This window comes from Meriones unguiculatus, chromosome 2 (genome assembly GCF_030254825.1).
Source record: "Meriones unguiculatus strain TT.TT164.6M chromosome 2, Bangor_MerUng_6.1, whole genome shotgun sequence".
Classification (NCBI taxonomy): domain Eukaryota; kingdom Metazoa; phylum Chordata; class Mammalia; order Rodentia; family Muridae; genus Meriones; species Meriones unguiculatus.
In genome coordinates this window covers 158,409,960-158,430,682 of record NC_083350.1, presented here as the reverse complement: position 1 = coordinate 158,430,682, position 20,723 = coordinate 158,409,960, and the positions used below count along the sequence as shown (strand labels likewise).

Genomic DNA, 20,723 nt, shown 5'->3' with positions numbered 1-20,723 from the left:
GACGTGTTAACTTTGTAAGTCAGCTAGTTCCAGTGCCAGTTGATGCACAGGAGCCATTCGATTCCTGTTAGGAGACCGTTGCCTGAGCCCAGCCATCTCAAGAACAACTTCTGTCTTACCGACAGCAACAAGACTCCAGGATCAACTCCTGTTCTGCATCTTTGGGTGTTTCATGTGTCTGTTAATCAGAAAAGGAGGTGAAGAGGGAAGTTGCAGTAATCCCATTTTCTAAGCTAAGGCACAAAAGTCATAAACGTGTTGCCTGTGTCTTACACCTTGCCCACTCCTTTATTCCTTTATCATTCTAAATTCCTGGCCAAAGTCCAAGAGGGGACCTGATTGCAAAAGCTGAGTCAAGGGTCCTGAAACCAGGTGACCTGGATATAAGGCCCATTCACCAACATTAACTCCTTGTGTCAAAATATGATTGGCCAATGCAACAGGCAACTCCAATCCTCCTCACTTTGTGTTCACATCCTTTAAAACTGCTTTACGATCTCCCTTTGGGGAAAAGGTTCGGATCCTGAACTGGCCGCTTTCGAGAACAGAAAATAAAGCTTTCATTTTTAAGCTTCTCTGAAGTGAGTTTTTTCTGCTTTCACACCTAACCCAACAGTCCAGGTGAGAACGGAAGGGCACATCATGGCAAGAGACAGAGATCAGCACTTATGCACTATCCGCCACGTGATGCTGTGAGGTCCAGCTGATGACTGTCCCATGTAAGTGTGGCATTACAGAAAAAGCTCTGCAGGAAACTGGTCTTTCAAAAATGGCCATTGAATCTGTCCAGCTTTATCTGGAAGAAAAGTAATAGCACTTGTGCTCATCCTGGAAAACAAACAAGACTCCCCTTGGAACAAAAAGAAAAATATTTTTATCATACAAAGATGATTGCTATACAAATATCTCTGGAAAAGACAGCCCAGGAAGAAAGCTATTGATTGGTTTTTCTAAATCATCAGACATGAGACCAATGAGAATTAACCTTCACTAAATGGTTAATGCTTCATGAGATAATTTTGCCATCTATGTTCAGTGCTGGCATTTTTCCTAGGGAAATTGAGATTTCTCTTTCTCTGTCTCTTGTATGCTTAGTAATTTGGGGTTACATCCTGGACATTTTGAGCATTTCATTTTGAGGCATGGGTCCTATTTAAATTCTATTGAAAATGTAGAAGTCGAAATGGTAGTGTATGCTGAGCCAGGAGGATAGCCATGATTTGAGTTCAGCCTGCCTGCTGCCATCATGATCATGGACTAACCCTCTGCCTCATTTTGTAAGCAGTCTTGGTCATGGTGTTTCACTGTAGCAATAGAACAGTAACCAAGATAGAGGCCTTCTTTCTTTCCCTCTAAGGAAAAATGCTTACATTTAACGCAAGGAACATTCTTTCACTTGGGTGGGAATGAGCAGACACCAATGCTTGGATAAAATCTCGGACGATGTTCAGTGCACAGCAAATGCTTTCAGGAGACATCTTGTGCTGTTCCTGTTCCCTGTGGGATCTGAGGCACAAAGAAATGATACAAGGTACTGTTTATAACAGTTTGGCATTGCATGTGTTTAACATCTTATAAAGTCTCAGAACTTCAGTTGCTGGCTTAACAGGAAAGTGGTGGGCTATGGAGATGTAATAGGCAGTAAATCTCATAGGATCCCGGCTTAGCTAACTTGATGATGTCAAGGATAGTGACGGAGGAGACAGGACAGCCTGTTCTCTGCTCCTTTCTGAGTGTGACCAGGGCTGTAGTGAATGTCTGTGAGATAGGGGAAAGTGAGAAGGACATGGGTCTTGTGTCTAGTGCTGACAGACTCAAACCATGAGCTAAGGCTGCAGATTTTAAGTATTGTACAAAAACCATGTTGTTAGTAGAAGATCAGGTGTGTGTTCGAATACTGAAGAAAAAAAATGTCTAGAAAAGTTAAGGACGTAGGGGCCTTGGTAGCAAGAACATGAAACAGCAAAACAAATTAAGAGGAGAGTCAGAAGTTAGGCTGGACTAGATGGGAGTAAAGTTCTATGCAATGGTTCCTGGTGTGGTATGTGTGCCTGTAGGAACTGCACTTGGGAAACTTAGGCAAGAGGATCATAAATTCAAGGCTGGCATGTGCTATATACAGCCAAATCCTGATCATGTCACAAACAAATAAATGGGAAAAATTTTGAGACAGAGTCTCTATGTAGTCCTAGCTATCCTGGAACTGTATATGTAGACCAGGCTGGCCTTGAACTCACAGAGATCCTCTAGCCACTGCCTCCTAAGTGCTGGGATTGCAATCACGTACCACAACAGCCAGCCAAATAAATTAATAGAGGAAATAGAGAGGGCGGTGCAAAATTTGACAGGATGACTTCAGATTTCATGAAGAATAACAATTTGGGATAGCCAGTTCTATTCAAAAGGATATCAATGATAAGGGACCATGCTCTCCACACATAAAAACATAGTGAAACACAACTTGATGATTTATACTAATAGTCTTTTCTTAAGAAAAAGAAAGAATGGGCTTTGCCTAGGCATTCCAATTCTGGAGACACTCCAGGACAAGTAACTAGATAGAATAGCAATTTTTTTTTTTAATAAATCATTTTTAAATTATCAGTTTTTTTTTTTAAATAAAGCAATGTCAAGACAGTGGTAGAACATCTGATTGGCATATAGAAGACATGGGTTCAATACATTGTATTTAAAAAAAAAAAAAAGCTGATAAAATTTTCAGCCAGGTGAAAATTTTCAGCACATAGCTGTGATCCCAGTTCCTTGGAATGATAAGGCTGGCAAACCACAAGTTCAATCCAACCTGCTGAATTTAACAGGATCTGCTCCCAAATAAACAATATACCTAATGTGTCTACATAATGTCAAATTAAAAACCCAACATGTGTGAAGAAAAGTAGTTCAGTGGTAAACACTTGCCATTTGATCCCAAATACTGAAGAAAATTCCCTAAAAATGTCAGCAGTTCTCTTAGAATGTTTTTGAATGACTAAACTTGTTTCTTTCTACAATAGACTGAATAGTGAAAAAGAGGTTTTTCTGAAACTCTATGATGGAATGGCAATTAAGCTCTTCACTGTGCCCTCTGGTGGCTACACAGGGAGGATGCTCTCTTTCCCACACTGCCATTTTAAGTAGCAACACAAATCTAACTGAAAATACCAGGCTTGAAGGTGTGATTCAGTAGTAGAGCACATGCGTAACGTGTGAGGCATGATTTGAGCTCTAGTGCCAGAAATAGTTATTGTTAAAAGTCACTTAGTTACAACTGTCATTTTATAGTTGAATAAATATAAAAGTCAAAAAATTAAGACATTTTTTCTGCTGGGGATGTAGTTCCGTTGGTAGTGACTACCAAGCACGTGCAAAGCCCTAATAAAACTAGGAGTGGTGATGCCCTCTAATCCCACCCCTTGGGAAGTGGAGTCAGGATACCAGACTTTCACAGTCATCCGAACTCTACACCATTTCCTGCACCAAGTCTCTCCTCATGAGGCCTGCTTCTGTCTCCCAAGTGCGGGAACTGAAGTCCTGAGCCACCACAGCCACCATATTGTTTTCATTTGTTTGATTTTTGAAGCAGGGTCCTGGCACTCCTGAAGTTCACTATGTAGATCATGCTGGCCTTGAACTCACAGAGATCCTCCTTGCCTCTGCCTGAAGAATGCTAGGATTAAAGGTGCTGACACCTGGTCCATCTTAATTACGTTTCTGTGTATATGTGTATAGGTAGCCACATTACAACATACACGTGGATTCAATGGAATCCCTTCCACCATATACGTCCTGGGTCATCAGGCTTGATGTCCGGTGCCTTCACCTGGAGCATCCTCACCACGTTAGAGTTGGAGACAAGGTCTCTCACTGAACCAGGGATTACCCATTTATAGACTGGACAGCCAGCAGACCCAGGGATCCTCCCATCTCTGACTCCCAAATGTTGGGATTATGGATAAACCTGGTTTTTCTATAAGTGCAGGGTTGTGAACTCAGGTTCTCATGCTTCCATGACAAGACTTAACAAGAAAACCATCTCCCCCAACTCCAGGGAAGGAAAATCTTAATTTAGTTCTGCTAATCCATTCATTTTTAGCTACAAAACCTTACAGAGCATAGTTCAATTTATCTATTCCTATTTAGACATTCTTATATTTTGTTTTGTTTGGGTTTTGTTTTGAGACATGGTTTCTCTGTGTAGCCCTATATGTCCTTGAACTTACTCTGTACCTCCAGATGGTCTCAAACTCAGAGATCCTCCTGCCTCTTGCCTCTGAGTGCTGGAATTAAAAGCATTCTATACCACTGCCCAATAACTTTGTTTTTATACAAACATGAAATAATTTTTAAAAATTAAAACTTGAAGTGCATCAAGAAAAGGATAATAAAAGACTTCCTGAAATACTGGCTGGATGTTCCACCACAAATGATGATGAGCACAAATAATGAAAACAGAAATACTGATGAGAATAACTTCCTTATTTAAAGTGAGTGTTTATTCCACATTGGGCTGCAGGGATAAAAATGTTAAAATAGATACATCCAACTATTTGACCTAGAAATTTTTACTACAGTGTCTGAGACATCCACATTGATCTGTATTCTAACCCACCCACAGGCTATGATAACTCCATGACACTGCTGTGGCACTAAACCTCAAAGAATGTGTGCTGGTCCTTGACACAGGATCAAAGATGACCTTACTAATGCAGGACCTTTTGTGAAGACAGATGGAAAATAGAGACCGTGGTGTGCCATGGTGAGGAGCAACATAAACCCTGGAAAGGCAAGGAATAGTACCGATCTAGCAACTTGTCCAGTAACCGTTAACCAGCAGAAAACATCCCAGATGCAATCCTCAGGGCTAAGATTAATGGAGTGTACCATCTCGCCTGACTGAGACAGTGCCTCTTAAATTTGGTTGTACCTTAGAATCTCTAGAAAAGGTCAGGGCTGGGCAAGCATCAGTACTAATTGCAGATCATTTTAATCACGTTTCATAGTAGGCCTGGGCAACAGGTGTTTTCAGGGCTTTCCTGGGACTTGAAAACAGAACTCAAGTTTACAATTTCAAGGACTAAACTTTCTCCTCCACAGAAAGAAGGGCAAGTATGGACCAGAGCTGTGAATGTGGATGTGAATGATGCTCACTATGGTGTTGAGAAGAGATGATCCTGTGTAATCTTTGTTAAGATTAAAGATGCTAAGCTATTCAAAGAAGTCTGGGTATGTAGTATGCCTGTCCTATATTTTTTGAGAGATTAGAAACTGAATGGTATCCTTTTCAGCAAGCCTGTACCAGTAAGGCATGGCAATACCTGGGAAATGCCCACTTCAAGATGAGCCCATTCACTGCCAACTACTATCACAACAGACAATGGAGAAAATTAGAGATGGTACTTCCAGCACCTCTGTCCTATAAACTATATAAGAGCAAAGATTAATGTGGAAAATACAATGTCAATAAATGATTTATCTGTAATATTTTGAGATTATTACATAAGGCCAACAGATAAGACCAAGATGAATCTTCTATAGTCACAAATAAGGGATAGGAAGTTTGAGTCTTTGCAGATGACCTAAGTTCACAGTTACTGTTATACCCACATTAGTGGGGGCAGTTAGTCACACCAGCCTCAAGAGTTTGCATTACTCTCAACCCTTTTCATAGGTCTGTAGGCTGGCAAATTGACTAAGTAAAGGCACTTGCCACCAACCCTGACAATCTGAGTTCAAATCCTAGGACTCATATGCATGGTGGGAGAAAAGAACTGACTCCTGTAAGTTGTCCCTAGGCCTCCAAATTTACATACAATGAATATTTTAAAAAAATTTTAACAGACTTACAGGAATTTGAGGCAAAGCATTAATCATGCAACTTCATGTTACAATTGAAATTTCACTCACGTAATTTTAGCAGGCAAACTGAAATGCTATGTTCAATGGAGTGTTTAAAACTTTTCCAACTATAAAAACAAAAACAAGTGAAGCAGTTGGCATATTCTTAGGTCCTTTTTAATAAACTTCTGAACAAGTAATGCTGAATACACGTTCCTAAAAATGTTTATTACTCTCTCTCTCTTTTTTTTTTACTAAGTTAATGAAGGGAAGAGTTATTAGTATTTGGTATTCTAGAATCCATGGTAACAGTCTTGTTACCATCTACTTTAAATGGTGACTTTTTTTATTTTGAAAGATACAAAGCAGTAATATGATTACTTGAGGGCAGATAAACAGAGCTAAGAAAAGCCAGTTTGGAAGAACAGTGTAACCATGTGTGTGTCCTGAAAAACCAGCAATTACAAAGCAGACAGGCGGCAAATTCATTCAAGATCAAACAATGGAAAACCACAGATAGCAGAGTCCCTGTGCCAGTCATGTACAGGTAAACTCAGAAGACAAGCAAGAATCATTAAATCAACTCACGAGATCCAGAACACAAATCATCTCACTTCCTGTTACTCGTAAACGAGAAGGCAGCTTGTCCTCAGAGGTCAGAGCATCTTTACATTAGTGAGACTTCCAACATGTAGAAATATGCCACCTGCATGAAGTACAAGGTTCTTGAACTAGAGACCAAGGCTTCACTGATGGGCCTGTGAAATGTCTTGGCAGGTGAAGGTGCCATGCAGCCTGGTAACATGAGTTTGATCTTTGAAACATGTAAAGGTGATAAAGGTAGAAGGTGAGATCTGACAATACAAGTTGTCCTCTGACCTCCACAGATGCACACATACAATCTTTTAAAGCCTTCATAGCTAGGCATGGTTGCATATGCATTTAATCCCAGGACTCAGAAGGGAGGCCCGTGTTAGAAGCCAGCAGAGGCGATGTGGTAAGATACTGTCTCAAACATTGCAGACCTCAGAATGGTTTTCATTCCACTGCTACTTACATCCTTCAAACAAAGGCTGTCATCTGGGTTTAGTGTGTAGAACACTGAGGTTAGAACATCAGTAAGTTCTAATTTATACCGCACCAAACTCTATCATCCCAAAATAACGTTACGGAGGGCCAACTGCATAAACTGACAAGCAGCACTTTTGGACTGCCCCTTTACAGCTTTCCCATCTGCTCTCTTCACCTTTCTAGGCCTGGCCTCAACTCCCAAGTGCTGGGATTATAGGTATGCACTCTCACACCCAGAACCCTTTGTGTTTAATATTACCACAAGTATGTCTCCACGGAGTATGGTAATTTTAACTATATGAACTAGAGTACATGTCAAAGGTATTCTTTGTTAAATACAGCATTTTTAGAACCTCTTACACACCACAAAGACTTCCCACAACTATCTCTTAGCTGTAGAAGGGAGAAGTGAAACCTGATAATCTTTTCCAAAAACTTTTTATTGCTACAAGTTGTTAGATTTTCAACCAGCAAAAATTGACACCATTTTTGCTTCCTATAGTGCAACATAGCCATTTCATGGGGATTGTGTCTTAAAGATTTAATAAGGTGTCAGCAAAGCTTAGATAAAATTGTATTAAGGATTTAAAAGAGGCAGAAAAGGAAGACTCCTTCCACCAGAAAGGTCAGTCTAAATGTTCTTCTATCAGTCTTCAGAATTCAAGGACAGTGATTATCTGAAAGTAAATGCCTACCATGTTCAGTACTCCCCTTTTTAGTTTTCCCCAAGTGGATGCTATGCATGACTGATTAGAAGGGATTTCTGAGTTTGTCACAACCCACCTGATCCCAGACCATGGTTTTCTGAAGAGCTTTCATTTCACAGCTCTGAGAGCAGCAAAGCATGCAGTACAATCATGGTGAAAAACAGGGCCTAATAAGACCCAGAAAGCTTTCCAGTGACATCGGCACTACTTTTAGTCATGCTATTAGAGATCATTTTATTGTGCATAATAAATACAGAAAAAATGGTGAAAATGTATGACTCAACTATCTAGTTAAAGCTAAGTACACTAAGCTAGTCAGACTTTAGCTTTCAATGAGAAATGACAATAAGTGAATATAAGGAAAAACAAAAAGATATTTACTTTCCTATATTAATACAGGCCGAGGGACCCCTTCTTATTAAAAGGGTTGATAACACCAGTTCTTAGCAATAAACATAAGGCACTTGTTTAGATTACAACATCACACTGCATTTTTCCAACTTGTTTATCTAACCCTGTTTTCCCCCACAGTATCACTGGAAATCAACTGAATATGAATGGGGTAAATGTGAACTGATCCATTTGATATACTCAGAGTAAAATACAATGTTTTAGGTGAACCCAGTCAAGGTCCTTTGACACCAGACAATGTATATCCACTATCAAGTAAACCTGAAAGAAAATAAAAGATTTATTCAATAGTTCCAGTAAAATTGGGTTGGAATACAATGTACACGACAGGAATTTAGCTCCTCTCAGGTGGCATCTGCATTCGAGTTCTGAGTACTTCTGAGTATTCACCCCTAAGACAATCTACATCATTTGAACATTGTCAAGACAAATAGACGGATTTCATTGAGATACAGTAGAGTTTAAACAAATCCACACATACACACCTACTATATGGCTGGTGCCTCCTCCAACACTGAATTAGTGGCACACATACCACTAGTGTTTTTTCCCAAACAATAAAAACCTCAGTTGCCACTCAGTTAAAAAAAAAAAAATTAAAGTTTGCGCCTTTTTTTTTTTTTTTTTTTTGCCATCTGTTAAGATGTTCCTGAGACAGGGCCTGTTAAAGCGAAGCACTGGAGTTCAGACTGTAATTATCTTTGCATCACTGACCTGTTAGACTGGGATGTGGAATGCAGATCATGTACTATGAAATAAAAAGATCTGATTTTCTGAAATTCCCTTTAGCATATGTACTATCTATAACTAAAATACTACAAAAGTTCAATTTTATATACACTTAATTCATTTTACTTAAACTTAATTGCTCAGACCTTGCAAATAAAGAAATATTGAGCCTGAGGCTAGTTCTCAGTGTACAGGTTTGACGTGTTTAAGGCTCATTTTCCCAATCAAAATAGTCATGTTTAGTCTTCCTTTCCGATTATAAATTACATTCATAGGACCTGCCACCATCCTAGCCCTCAATGAAATCTGAACAAAGGAGCAGCGTTCTACTTAGTGCTGGAACTTCGCTGACACCACCATTTGCCCACTCTAAAAAGCTCCCCTCTGCACTAGCCCTACAGTGCATTTCACTGCCTCTGGCTTCAACCTCTGTTTCCACCTGTGTATTTCATAGAAGCCCAACTCGGATTAGTGGAAATATTCACACAACTGTTTTTCAAAACAATTTATTGCATCATATTTGGTACCTTATGTTTGACAACAAAAAAGAAATTACATTTGTAACTGCAGGAAAAAGAAGCTGGTCTGTTATTGAAAAAAAAAATCTTGGGCCCTTTAAAAATTACAAAGTCTTGGGCTTGCCTGAAACAACTGAGCAAGAAATATATTCTTAGAAATGAAGGGCTTCAAGTATTACAAACCTGTGACACTGTGGAAAAGTTCCAGAGGTATCTAAACTGCAGCACTTTTTTCTGCATATCGTGAACAAGGCCTGCTGAGGTTTTTAGCTATTAGTCTCTTGATCAGTCATAGAATGGTAGTCAGGAGTTCTGCTCTTTAACTTCAAGCCATGGTAGATTTTTCTTTTTTTTCACTCTTGGGTGAAAAATTCATGCTTGCTAATTAGTTGGTGCCACATCACAGTGCATTTGGTTCTTGCATTACAGTTTTAACAAGTTTGGCCAAAACAATGCTAATGGTTTGCATTGCTATTTTAGTTCTTCAAGTTTTAGTTAAAAATTGAGATTGTTCCAACTGGTTCCTTCGGTTAAAAACTGTGGTACAAGAACACCAAACTGATCATGTACAGTGAATTTTGGAAACACAACACGCGTACTGAACACCTTCTGGGTTTCACTTAATCTGCTTGGTAGCTATGTGTCCCGTCTCTACAACGTCAAGCATCTGTTGTAGATGGCTCTGTACATAGTGATTCACATTGCATACTTCCTATGGTCAAGAATCAACCCCATAACAAAATCAGTCAGATGCTAAAGCCCCAACAACTCTTTGTGCTCAGTGAAAGAATCCAGTGCTAAAACAGCATTTATGCTGTCTGAGATATAGTAAAATCTCACAAGACAAATTTAAAGTAATATTTCTGCCACACACCTGCTATGTTAGCTGTAATAGCCTCCAGATTTTATATAAATTAGTTTAAAAACATGGGTAGGGAAGGTAGGTATAGGGAATGGATTTTTTTTTAAACCCCTCAATTTTAGCAGCTTTTAATTTTTTAAGAAACTGAACCTATATCCTGTAATGTTAGATATTTTATATATAGTTTTCAGCAGGATAAAAAACGTAAGACTATTTGAAGGCAAGAACATTTACTCCTCTCATTCTGTGTAAGTTAGAGCAATGCAGCAGGTGCGTGACAAAAATATTATACACTAGATATGGTCCAAAGTCATTCCATTTGCTTGTTTAATGATGTTCAAATTTCATTGGCCAGTTCTTCGGTTTCTGCAGAACTATCTCCGTTAACTGTGATCTTCATATCCTCTTCATATCCAGGAGGCATGAAAGCCAAAGCATAAGGGAAAAGCTTATGACAATTTGCTCTATATGCTTCAGCAGCTTCTTTACAGTCTCCTAGGCTACCATCACACAAGGCTTGTAACACCTCCATGCAAGTCTAAAGAAAAGAAAAGGTCATATCAGAACTCTCAGCAAAAAAGAGGTCTTACTATGAGACAGTTCAACACCAACCATTTTCAAACTAAAAACAAAGCAAACATTTAAGAAAAACAGAAGAATTTCCTCCTGCTCATAAATCCCATTAGGCTTTAATAGAGGAGTTATACCAAAAATGAATAAAGATAAGTATATGAACATTTAATGATATATAAGGCATAACAAAATTACTGTTTTTGAAAAGAGGTACTTTGAGCAAGCACACAACTTTATGAAATGACTTTACCTTAGCATAGTCTGGCCCTGTGTTTAAATGTTAAACTTACAACATCCAGGCTGGAGAGATGGCTCAGCAGTTAAGAGCACTGGCTGCTCTTCCAAAGAACCAGGGTTCAATTCCCAGCACCCACATGGCAGCTACAACTCTCTGTAACTCCAGTACCAGGGGATCTGACTCTCTTGCACAAACATGGAGGCAGAACACCAGTGCACATAAAAATAAATAAGTCTTAAAAACCAAACCAAAACAAACCAAACAAACAAAAAAAGCCACTTTCTGCATATAGGCTATTTTGCTTCCTTTCCTTCTTTTGGGGAAGCAATGAGCCAGCAAAATCAAACACTGGCCCTGAATGGTGGCCCATGTTTAATCCCAGCCCTTATAGGGCAGAGGCAAGCAAATCTTTTTGATTTCAAGGCCAGTCTGCTCTACAGAATGAGTTCTAGACCAGCCAAGGCTATAGAGTAAGACCATCTCAACAGACAAACAAACAAAAAATGCTATTTAACTCCAAATTCAAATTAAATAAGCTTGAGGCTGGAAGGATGGCTCAGTGGTTGAGAGCACTTGTTGCTTTTGAAGAGGACATGGGTTTGATTCTCAGCATCCACATGAAGGTTCACAACAATCTCTACCCTGGAGTTCTAGGAAATCCAATGCCCTCTTCTGATCTCCAGGGGCACCAGGCAGACATGTGGTGCAGATCCATACACACAGGGAAAATACTCAGACACAAAAAAAAAAAATATATATATATATATATATATATATATTTTTTAAGAAAGAACAATCTTAAGGAATGTCCAAAAAAAAAAAAAAAAAAAATCTAGTACAAAGTGATTGGAAAAACCCGTTCAGACATACACACACGAAGTTTTTTTTAATATCCCCTATATCTGTACCTGCATTTTAAAGATTTAAAAATTTTATTATTTATATAATATTCTGCCTGCATATGTGCCAGCAGGCCAGAAGAGGACACCAGGTCTCATTATAGATGGTTGTGAGCCACCTTGTGGTTGCTGGAAATTGAACTCAGGACCTTTGGAAAAACAGCCATTGCTCTTAACCTCTGAGCCATCTCTCCAGCACCCCCATACCTGCATTTTAAAATGCTTCATGCTATGCACATTCCATGCAAGTTTTCAATTAGACTCCAAACATCCAGACAGGACTTAAAAAAAAAAAAAAAAAAGACACTGGACACCCTCAATGGTGCATTCCTTGACAAAGAGAGTCCAAAGTCTTTCTTTCTTTTTTTTCTTTTAAGATGTATTTTATTTATACATGAGCACTCTATTTGCATGTATGCCTGTATGACAGAAGAGCGCATCAGATCTCAGTATAGATGGCTGTGAGCCACCATATGTTTGCTAGGAATTTAACTCAGGACCTCTGGAAGATCAGACACTGCTCTTAACTGGTGAGCTATCTCTCCAGCCTGAGTCCAAAGACTTTCAGTCTTCCAGGTAGATTTATGACTCAGTGGTTAGGAGTACCAGAAATCAGATCCCTGCACCCACATAACAAGATGGGTGTCCTGTAAATGCCTGAAACATGAAACCCAAGGAATGACTGACACACACACACAAATCTTTGAAAGAAACAATATTGCTTTCATTTGTATTGAATAAGCACAGTATGCTATCTTTAAACAAGCACTCCTTTTTTAGACAGGGTTTCACCATGTTGACCAGGCTGGCCTCCATCTGTGTTTCTCTCTTAAGTGCTTGGATTAAAGGCCTGGACTACAGCAATTTCTCACAATGTCCTAATACCTATTACTCCAAAGCTGTTATTATTATTATTTTTTTCCAAGTTTCATGCAGCTCTTGCTGTCCTGGAACTCATTATGTAGACCAGGCTGACCTTACAACTTAAAAACTTAAATATCTCAGAATCCTAGCTGAGACCACTGTATGCTCAGAAATGGTTATGTGTGTGGACATACATTATATATATAATATATATAATTATATATATATAATATATATTATTATGTGTGTGTATATATGTATATAATGAAATATAACTGAAACCCAAAAATAACCATGTCATTTTTTTATTTTAAAAGATTTATTTATAGGTGTATGGGTTTTTTGCCTTTATGTATATATCTATAAGTACCACATGTGTGCTCTGTGTCCATGGATCCCCTAGAACTGATGTAACATTTTGAACTTCTATGTGGGTGCTAGGGACTAAACACAGGTTTCCTGAAAGAACATCCAGTGTCCTTAACTGCTGAGCCCTCTCTCCAGCTAGAGTGCATATAAATTTATCATAACACATTTCTAAGTAAGTTATTTCAACATATATATATATATATATATATATATATATATATATATATATACACAAAAGTAATTACTAAGTTTTTTGGTGTTTTTTTTTGAGGAAAGTAGTTATTAAGAACCAACTAACATGGTATACTTGTACACAAGAACACACACACACACACACACACACAATGTCCCTCAAAACTTTAAAAGGTAAATTTCTCACAGATAATAATGACTTGGGAAGTATTAAGGATAAATAGCAAAAATTATTTTATTGTTTGTAGTGAAAAGTTTTTCACTACAAACAGAGTGAAACTAACCCCATTACCTGAAGGTTTCTGTTGGTGAGGGACCCATCAAGTGTTGTTGCCAGCTCTATTGCTCGTTTCTGACTAGAAGAATCTAAATAATAAACCATTTTGGCAGCTAAAAGGAAAAAGGAAAGAGAGAGAAGGTGTCTTAGTTTAGGAAGCTTGAGCAGAATCTTGGCCTCTGCTCGTTTAGACATAAAACAGAAAGTATGTGTATGAAGTGCTGTGTGTTAGCCACTGAAGACACTGTTAACAACCTGAGAGTGTTGGACTGTCTGAAGTAGGAGGAAGGATTAAGGTACGTAATGGATACCCACCCAATGAAATAAATGTGTTAGTAAACCGTACATCATCAAAACCATGAAGTAATACAAATATTCTAACACCCGTCTTGATGGAATGAGATTATCAATCATTTTCCTACTAAAATAAAGACAGTAATTTAGTAGAGAAGGGAAAATGATTCATTAATTTCATGTGAGCAAGAAGGCATGAGAGGAACAACCAACATTAACGGTATGAGACAAAAGCTGGCATTCAGCTTCCCACCGAGGCATACAAGGCTTCTAGGCTTTAGCCAGGTTTGCTTTTGTCTGAGACAGAGGTTACAGCTCACTGCAATGAATACTGTAAAGTTCTGGCCTGGAACATGCAAGTCACAACAGGCTGCCCACGAACACAGAGATCCACCATCTCTGCCTCCAGAGTGTTGGAATTAAAGGTGTGTGCTGCTGCTGCTGCCGCCACCACCACCACCACCTGACTTTAACCCAGATATGTTTAAAGCACACTAACAAAACACAGACTTTGGTTCATGGTGAATGATTCTTGTGTCAGGCATTCTGAAATGTAGGACAGTTTTCAGGTGTTTAGCTTACCAAGATAAATACATAAGTATGAGAAGTCAAAAGCACACTAAATGAGGTTTCTGATCACAATAATGGAAGCCTGAGAACACAAGCTCTACCAGCACAGTATTGTAATGTACACTTAAATTCCCTCTGAGGTGGGCTGGGTACTGAAGGTAAAACCACTTAAATTCAGCTGTATTCAGGGTGAGGTGGCACATGCATTTATCACAGCAACTGGAGGCAGAAGCAGGCAGATCTCTGTGAATTAGAAGCTAGACTTGTCTACATAGTGACTTCTAGGTCACGCAGGGTTACATAATAAGACTATTCAAAAACAAAACAAAAATCAGCTATACTTTGTTCATAATGTTAGTGCCGAACCAGTAGAAACTACCTGTCTTCTTTTACTGTAACACTTCTGTCTCACAAAAATTTAAAATATAAAGGAAGCACCTATACATGGCCCGTTTTCCTAGTATTAAGAGAACAGTGCACATTGCCATTTTGAACAATATATATACCTTACTTTGACAGTGATTCAAGAAAGCATGAGAAGTTGTTCAAGAAGGCTACTAAAAGGACCAAATAAAGTGATTACCTGATAATCTATGTGGCAATGAATCAGAATTCCTTTTCAGAAAAGTTTCATTAAAATTCTTTGGATTTGTTGCTCCAAAAAGACGATTCATTTCTTGTTTTAATACTGTTCTAACTGTTTCAGGTAAGTCTTTACTTTCACACACTGTTGAATAAATTAGAAAACAAATGCTTAGTAGTTAAATACTCTGATAAAGTTTGAAACACGATGAGAAGTAATCTAGAAGATGCTTTAAAGAAAAGCTACTATAAGTTACTCTAATTATGTAATTGGTATTCAATAAATTATACTATTATTTTACTAAAGTTTTGAAAACATTAAATAGATTTTCCTCCGTTAGAAACTCTGCATTGAAATCTGTACTGAGGTGGAGGCCACAACCAGTATTTTTATGTGGGTGCTGGGGATCTGAACTCACACCTTCACATCTCCCTAGCCCCAAATCTGCATTTTAAAAGCCTAAACCTACAGTTCAGCAACTGCTACTATAGCTCATCAACCTACATCCCAAGGAGAGCAGGCTCCTCATCTCACCTAGACAGCACAATAGAGCTTGTTGTAATGGCATGGGTGTGGATGAGCCAGCCCTGAGGGCATGAGAGCTAGCTAAAGAGATAGCTCTGCCCCTTGCTAGTAGCAGCACTGGATGAGAAAGCAGGGGCAGGTCAGAGAGCTCATCCTAGTGGTGTGGGTGCAGGAGAGCTGGCCGGCTGACCAACTCAGCTACTTCTCAGGCCCAGATCCAGGACTTTTGAGTTGGCCTACCCCAGCTTCTACACCATCAATGAACTAACTGCTGGAGTGTGTGAAGGGGTCAGTCCTACAGATCCAAAAGTACAGATCTCCATGACACAGGGCAACAACAGGATACCCGAGAGAAGTTCCAGTGAGGTCCCAGTATTGACATAGTAGCAGAAACCACTCCAATGCAGCTCACTGCAATGAATATTTGCAAGCAAAGAAATGTGGACAAAGGGGTACACCGTGGGACACACTGTGATACACTACAGTTTCCACAACTAGATCTTTTTTCTCTATTCAGGGGCAAGGGTAGAGTGTGAGAATGAAGGGAGGGGAAGATGGTGGGATCAGGGTACACGATATAAAATTCACAAAGAATTAATAAAGAGTTAAAACCTCTGAACAATTTCAACATTTATGTAACAAGCATATATCCTATATTCTTAATATGTGCAACATATGCTAACATTTTCTATGTATTTCTACATGGTTTTCAAGTGATAGCAATGAGATGCTAAGAATGAATTTCAACATTCCATTAACATATTATCCTTTGGTTTAAAAAACAAACACTAAGAAGTAAACACAGAAATAGCTTACACATAATTATAAACCATATAATTCACTTACATGCTACTGGTTAAAGAGCATTTATTTTATGAAGCTGAGTGGCTCAATTAAGTTGCTAAAAACTTTAATTTACCCTTCATTATAGTTGTATTTTTAACTTTTTCTGACCATTTATCAAGAGTTATTTTTCAGGAAGAAGAAGCAGAAAAGGAATAAAATTATGACAGCAACTGTATAGCTTACATTACGTTTGGAAGGAGGGTTAACGGTTTTCATTATTGTCTTTAACTTATTTCTCTCAGACAAAAACAAAACGGAAGAAAAAAAACACCATAAATTTAAAATGCATTATCTATATACAGAAAAACTATCTTTGGGCCTGCAGGATGCCTTAGAGGGGAAAGGCACCTGTTGCTAAGATAATGAGTTAATGATGTTCAGAGCACACATGGCCCCCACAAGTTGTCCCTGGCCTTCACGTGTACTATGGCGCTGGCACATAAAGTAAAAATTTAAAAGCAAATACAGAAATAAACTCCTAACCTGGGTAACAGTCATTTGCAAAAAAACTATCCTTGCTTAGTAATTTCATACACATGCCAAAAGCAAAAACCAAAAAACAAAACAAAACATGCTGGTCATGGTGTTGCACACCTTTAGTCCCAGCAACTCGGAGTAGAGGCAGGTGGATCTCTGTGAGTTTGAGGCCAGCTTGGTCTACAAGAGTCTAGGACAGCAAAGGCCACACAGAGAAACCCTGTCTCGAAAAACTAAACCAAACCAAATCAAAACTCTTGAGGTTCATTCACTTTTTAAAATTAGTAAGCTAGGAATGGTGGAGCTCGGGAGGCAGAGGCAGGCAGATATTTGTGAGTTCAAGGCCAGTACAGGACAGAACTATCTAGTAAGACCCATATGTGAAAAGAAAAAGGGATGAAAAGGGAAAGTGAGAAAAAAACAGAAAAAATGAATCATGTATACTGTAGCTGTGTTTTCCACATAGATATCAATTATCTTCTCTTTCAAGCACCAAACTATGAATAAGGAAAAGAACCCAAACTCAAGATACTACCAGCAACAAAACCCTAACTACCGAAGTAAACCTTAAATGTTACATGGGGCCTAGAGAAATGGTTCAGCGGTAAAGAGCTCTTGCCATCTTGCAGAGAGCCTGGGTTCTGTTCTGGATTCTGTTCCTGGCATCCTCTTCTAGTTTATACCAGACATGTACTATCTCTCTCTATATATATATAGAGAGAGAGATAGATATATGTATATCAAATAAAAAAATAAGTAAATATGGGCCAAGAGTAGTGATACACACCTTTAATCCTAGGCAATACAATCTGTGTGTTCGAGGCCAGCCTTGTCTACTTGGTGAGTTCAAGACAGCCAGGACTACATAGAGACCCAGTCCCAAACAAACCGATTGATTGAAAAGTAATTACCAATAGGAGGTCAGGTTTAAAAAAAAATCATTTCCTAATGAACTTTTGTTTTTTAATAAGTTTTTTTGAGATAGGTTTCTCTGTGTAGCTGTGGCTATCTTGGAACTCATTCTGTAGTTCACTTGGCCTTGAACTCATAGGAATCTGCCTGCCTTTGCCTCCTGAATGCTGGGATTAAAGTTGTGCTCCACCACAGCCCAGGTCTAATGAAATTTTATTTGGTTCTCCCAACATCCTCAACTGAAACCATATTTGGTTCATGCTATTAACTCTTAGCACACAGAATTAAGCAATGTCTTCCCAGGATAGTTAGCATTATTAACATGGGTAGAGAAGGAAAAAAACAAAAAACAACCAACCAACCACAAAAGATAAGAGTTGAACACGATGGTACAGTACATATCTTTAATCTGAGCAGAGGCACAGGCAGAGGCAGGTTGAGTTTAAAATCAGTCTGGTCTATACACTGAATTCTAAAACAGCCATGGCTATGTGGAAAAAAACCTGTCTCAAAATACAAAAAAAAAGGGCAAACAGGTCCCAGGGAGATGGCTTAGCAGGTAAAAAGCATTAACCACATAAAGCCTGTGAGCTGAGCTCACTTCATGAAACTCAAGTTAAAAAGCCAGGTACAGCCAGATCTTCTTGATGGAGGCAAAGGGCTTGGAAACTGTTTATTCCGACACCGACACCGACACTAATGTATTGATCTGGTTGTCAGATGACTTTTTACTTTTTTGTTTTGTTTTGTTTCTGGTGTAGCCTTGGCTGTCCTGGATTCACTCTGTAGACCAGGCTGGCCTCACACCCACAGAGATCTGTCTGTCTCTGCCTCCCTAAGTGTTGGGATTATAGTCATGCACCACCACCCCCCGCCAGATGACAAGTAACAAAATTACTTATAGATTGGTAGCAGCTCAGAAAGATGTTTTGTGGGGCTGGAGAGATGGCTTGGTCATTAAGAGCACTGTTTGCTCTTCCTAAGGACCAGAGTTCAATTCCAAGCACCCACATAGCAGCTCACAACTGTCTGTAATCCCAGGCCTGACACCCTCACACCAATACACATAAAAATAAAGAAAATTTAAAAAAAAAAAAAGAAAAAAAAAAAGATGTTTTGCATATACATAAAGGCTGTAGGTTCAGTCCCATTACAGAAACAGAGAGCCAAATTTGACTCCCAAATACTTGAACCTAACAATTTTACACCAGCACTACATAGCATTTAAGGCCTTAAAATTAAAAATCTTCATCACAAACAAAAGAAATGTATTTTTCTCTCAGCTAACTGAATATGCAATACCTTTAAAATGACTTTATGTTCATATTTTTCTTTAAAATATTAGTTGCTTTTATTTATATTTATATCATATGTATTTGGGTGCCACTGGAGGCCAAAAAACAGAATTAGATACCCCAGAGCTGGAGTTAGAGATGACTGTGTGGGTCCTGTAAATCAAGTCCTGTACACTCATTACCAAGTACTAGTCAAGTAGTGCAGTATGGGAATAAAAACTTACCAGAATTAAAGAGTCGAATCATGCACTCATGAAGCCAGGGATGACTAGAATCAATGGCAAATGCCCGCTTTACTGATTGTAGCATCAAAAGAAACTTTTCTATAAGAAGAAAAAAATGATATTTTGATAATTTGATAAATTGTCCTTCCTAAAAGGGCCAAGGACCTTACAAACACAAAAAGTGAATTTAGACTCAATCACACATGAGCTAGAACACCTTTTGAAGCCAACATTTTTCTTCCAATTGGCTACATGTTATGTTCATATACCATTTCTCAAGTGGTTCCACCAACAGAATTCCCACAACATTCTGTGATATGAACTAGTATCATGTAAACAGAGAAACCAAATTTAAAGCCATTTCCTGTCTAGCCTCCATTGCTGAGAAAACGCGTGTATCTCCTTTCCTGTGTTCTTCTGCCACCTGTGGATGCATCCACCCAGGCTAGGTCTAGTTGCTCTACACTAGTCCTATTCCCATCTGCTTACCTTTCCCAAGTCTCAGCGGTGCCTCCACCTGTTAAACAGAAACTTACACTGAGTCTTCTTGACAGTCACCTCTTTGTTGAGACTTTTCCTAATTTGGTATCACCCTTCAAACATCAAAGTATAAAACCCTAACTTTTTCTAAAACAATTCCTTTTCCCATACCACCCAAACTCAGAAAATACTAAAATTCCTACCATGTTCTTTATCATCACCTACTTGACTGCGCTGCAAGGTGCTGAGTCTACTTTAAACACAGCAAATTTTGTGTATTTGGGATTCTATGCAGAAACATTTTCATTTTTTTTATTTTTAGACACAGAAATTTTCCCTATGTTGGGGCTGGTGTAGAATTCACGAGCTGTTGCTACACTGAAGAACTGTATTGACTGACTGACTTAGTGTCTGCTTGTGGAGATCAGAGAACAACTGTAGGAGTCAGTTTTCTCCTTCTTCTGAATGAATTCTGGGGTAGAAACTCAAGTTGTCCAGCTTGAGGGTACCTAATAAGTACTTCCTGGACCTCTAAGATTACTTTTAGAAAGAACTGGGTTAGCAAAGCATTGCGGCACAGCCCTTTAATCCCAGCACTCAGGAAACAAAGGTAGGCATGACCTCTATTAGTTTCAGCCTAGGCATGGCCCACAGTAAAACCCTGTACCTGCCCTCCTTCCCCCTCAAAAAAAAACACAAGGAAACAAAACAAGTAGAGTTAACTGTTAAAATTATGAAAATCAGCCAGGCGTGGTAGTGCACACCTTTAGTCCCATCACTTGGGAAGGCAGAGGCAAGTGGCTCTCTTGAGTTCAAGGCCAGCCTGGTCTATAAAACAAGTTCAAGACAGCCAAGGCTACACAGAGAAACACTGTCTCAAAAAGAAAAATTTCAAACCTATAATTGTGAAAAACAGAAAATACAGTAATATGTATTTTAACTACTTAAAAAAAATCTATCAAGAAACAACCT

The 20,723-nt window shown here is 38.7% G+C and overlaps 1 protein-coding gene across 1 annotated transcript in view; it reads right to left on the bottom strand.

Annotated features, from left to right (window-relative positions):
* Nucleotides 1-7,821: 7,821 nt before the first annotated feature.
* Nucleotides 7,822-20,723, bottom strand: part of Naa15 (N-alpha-acetyltransferase 15, NatA auxiliary subunit) — a 69,349-nt gene continuing 56,447 nt past the window's right edge. The window contains exons 17-20 of the mRNA XM_021631046.2: nucleotides 19,272-19,370; nucleotides 14,993-15,136; nucleotides 13,561-13,658; nucleotides 7,822-10,671 (exon numbers count right to left, since the gene is read on the bottom strand). Coding sequence (XP_021486721.1) covers nucleotides 10,471-10,671; nucleotides 13,561-13,658; nucleotides 14,993-15,136; nucleotides 19,272-19,370 — 542 coding nt within the window. The 3' untranslated portion in view covers nucleotides 7,822-10,470. The remainder of the gene's footprint in view (nucleotides 10,672-13,560; nucleotides 13,659-14,992; nucleotides 15,137-19,271; nucleotides 19,371-20,723) is intronic.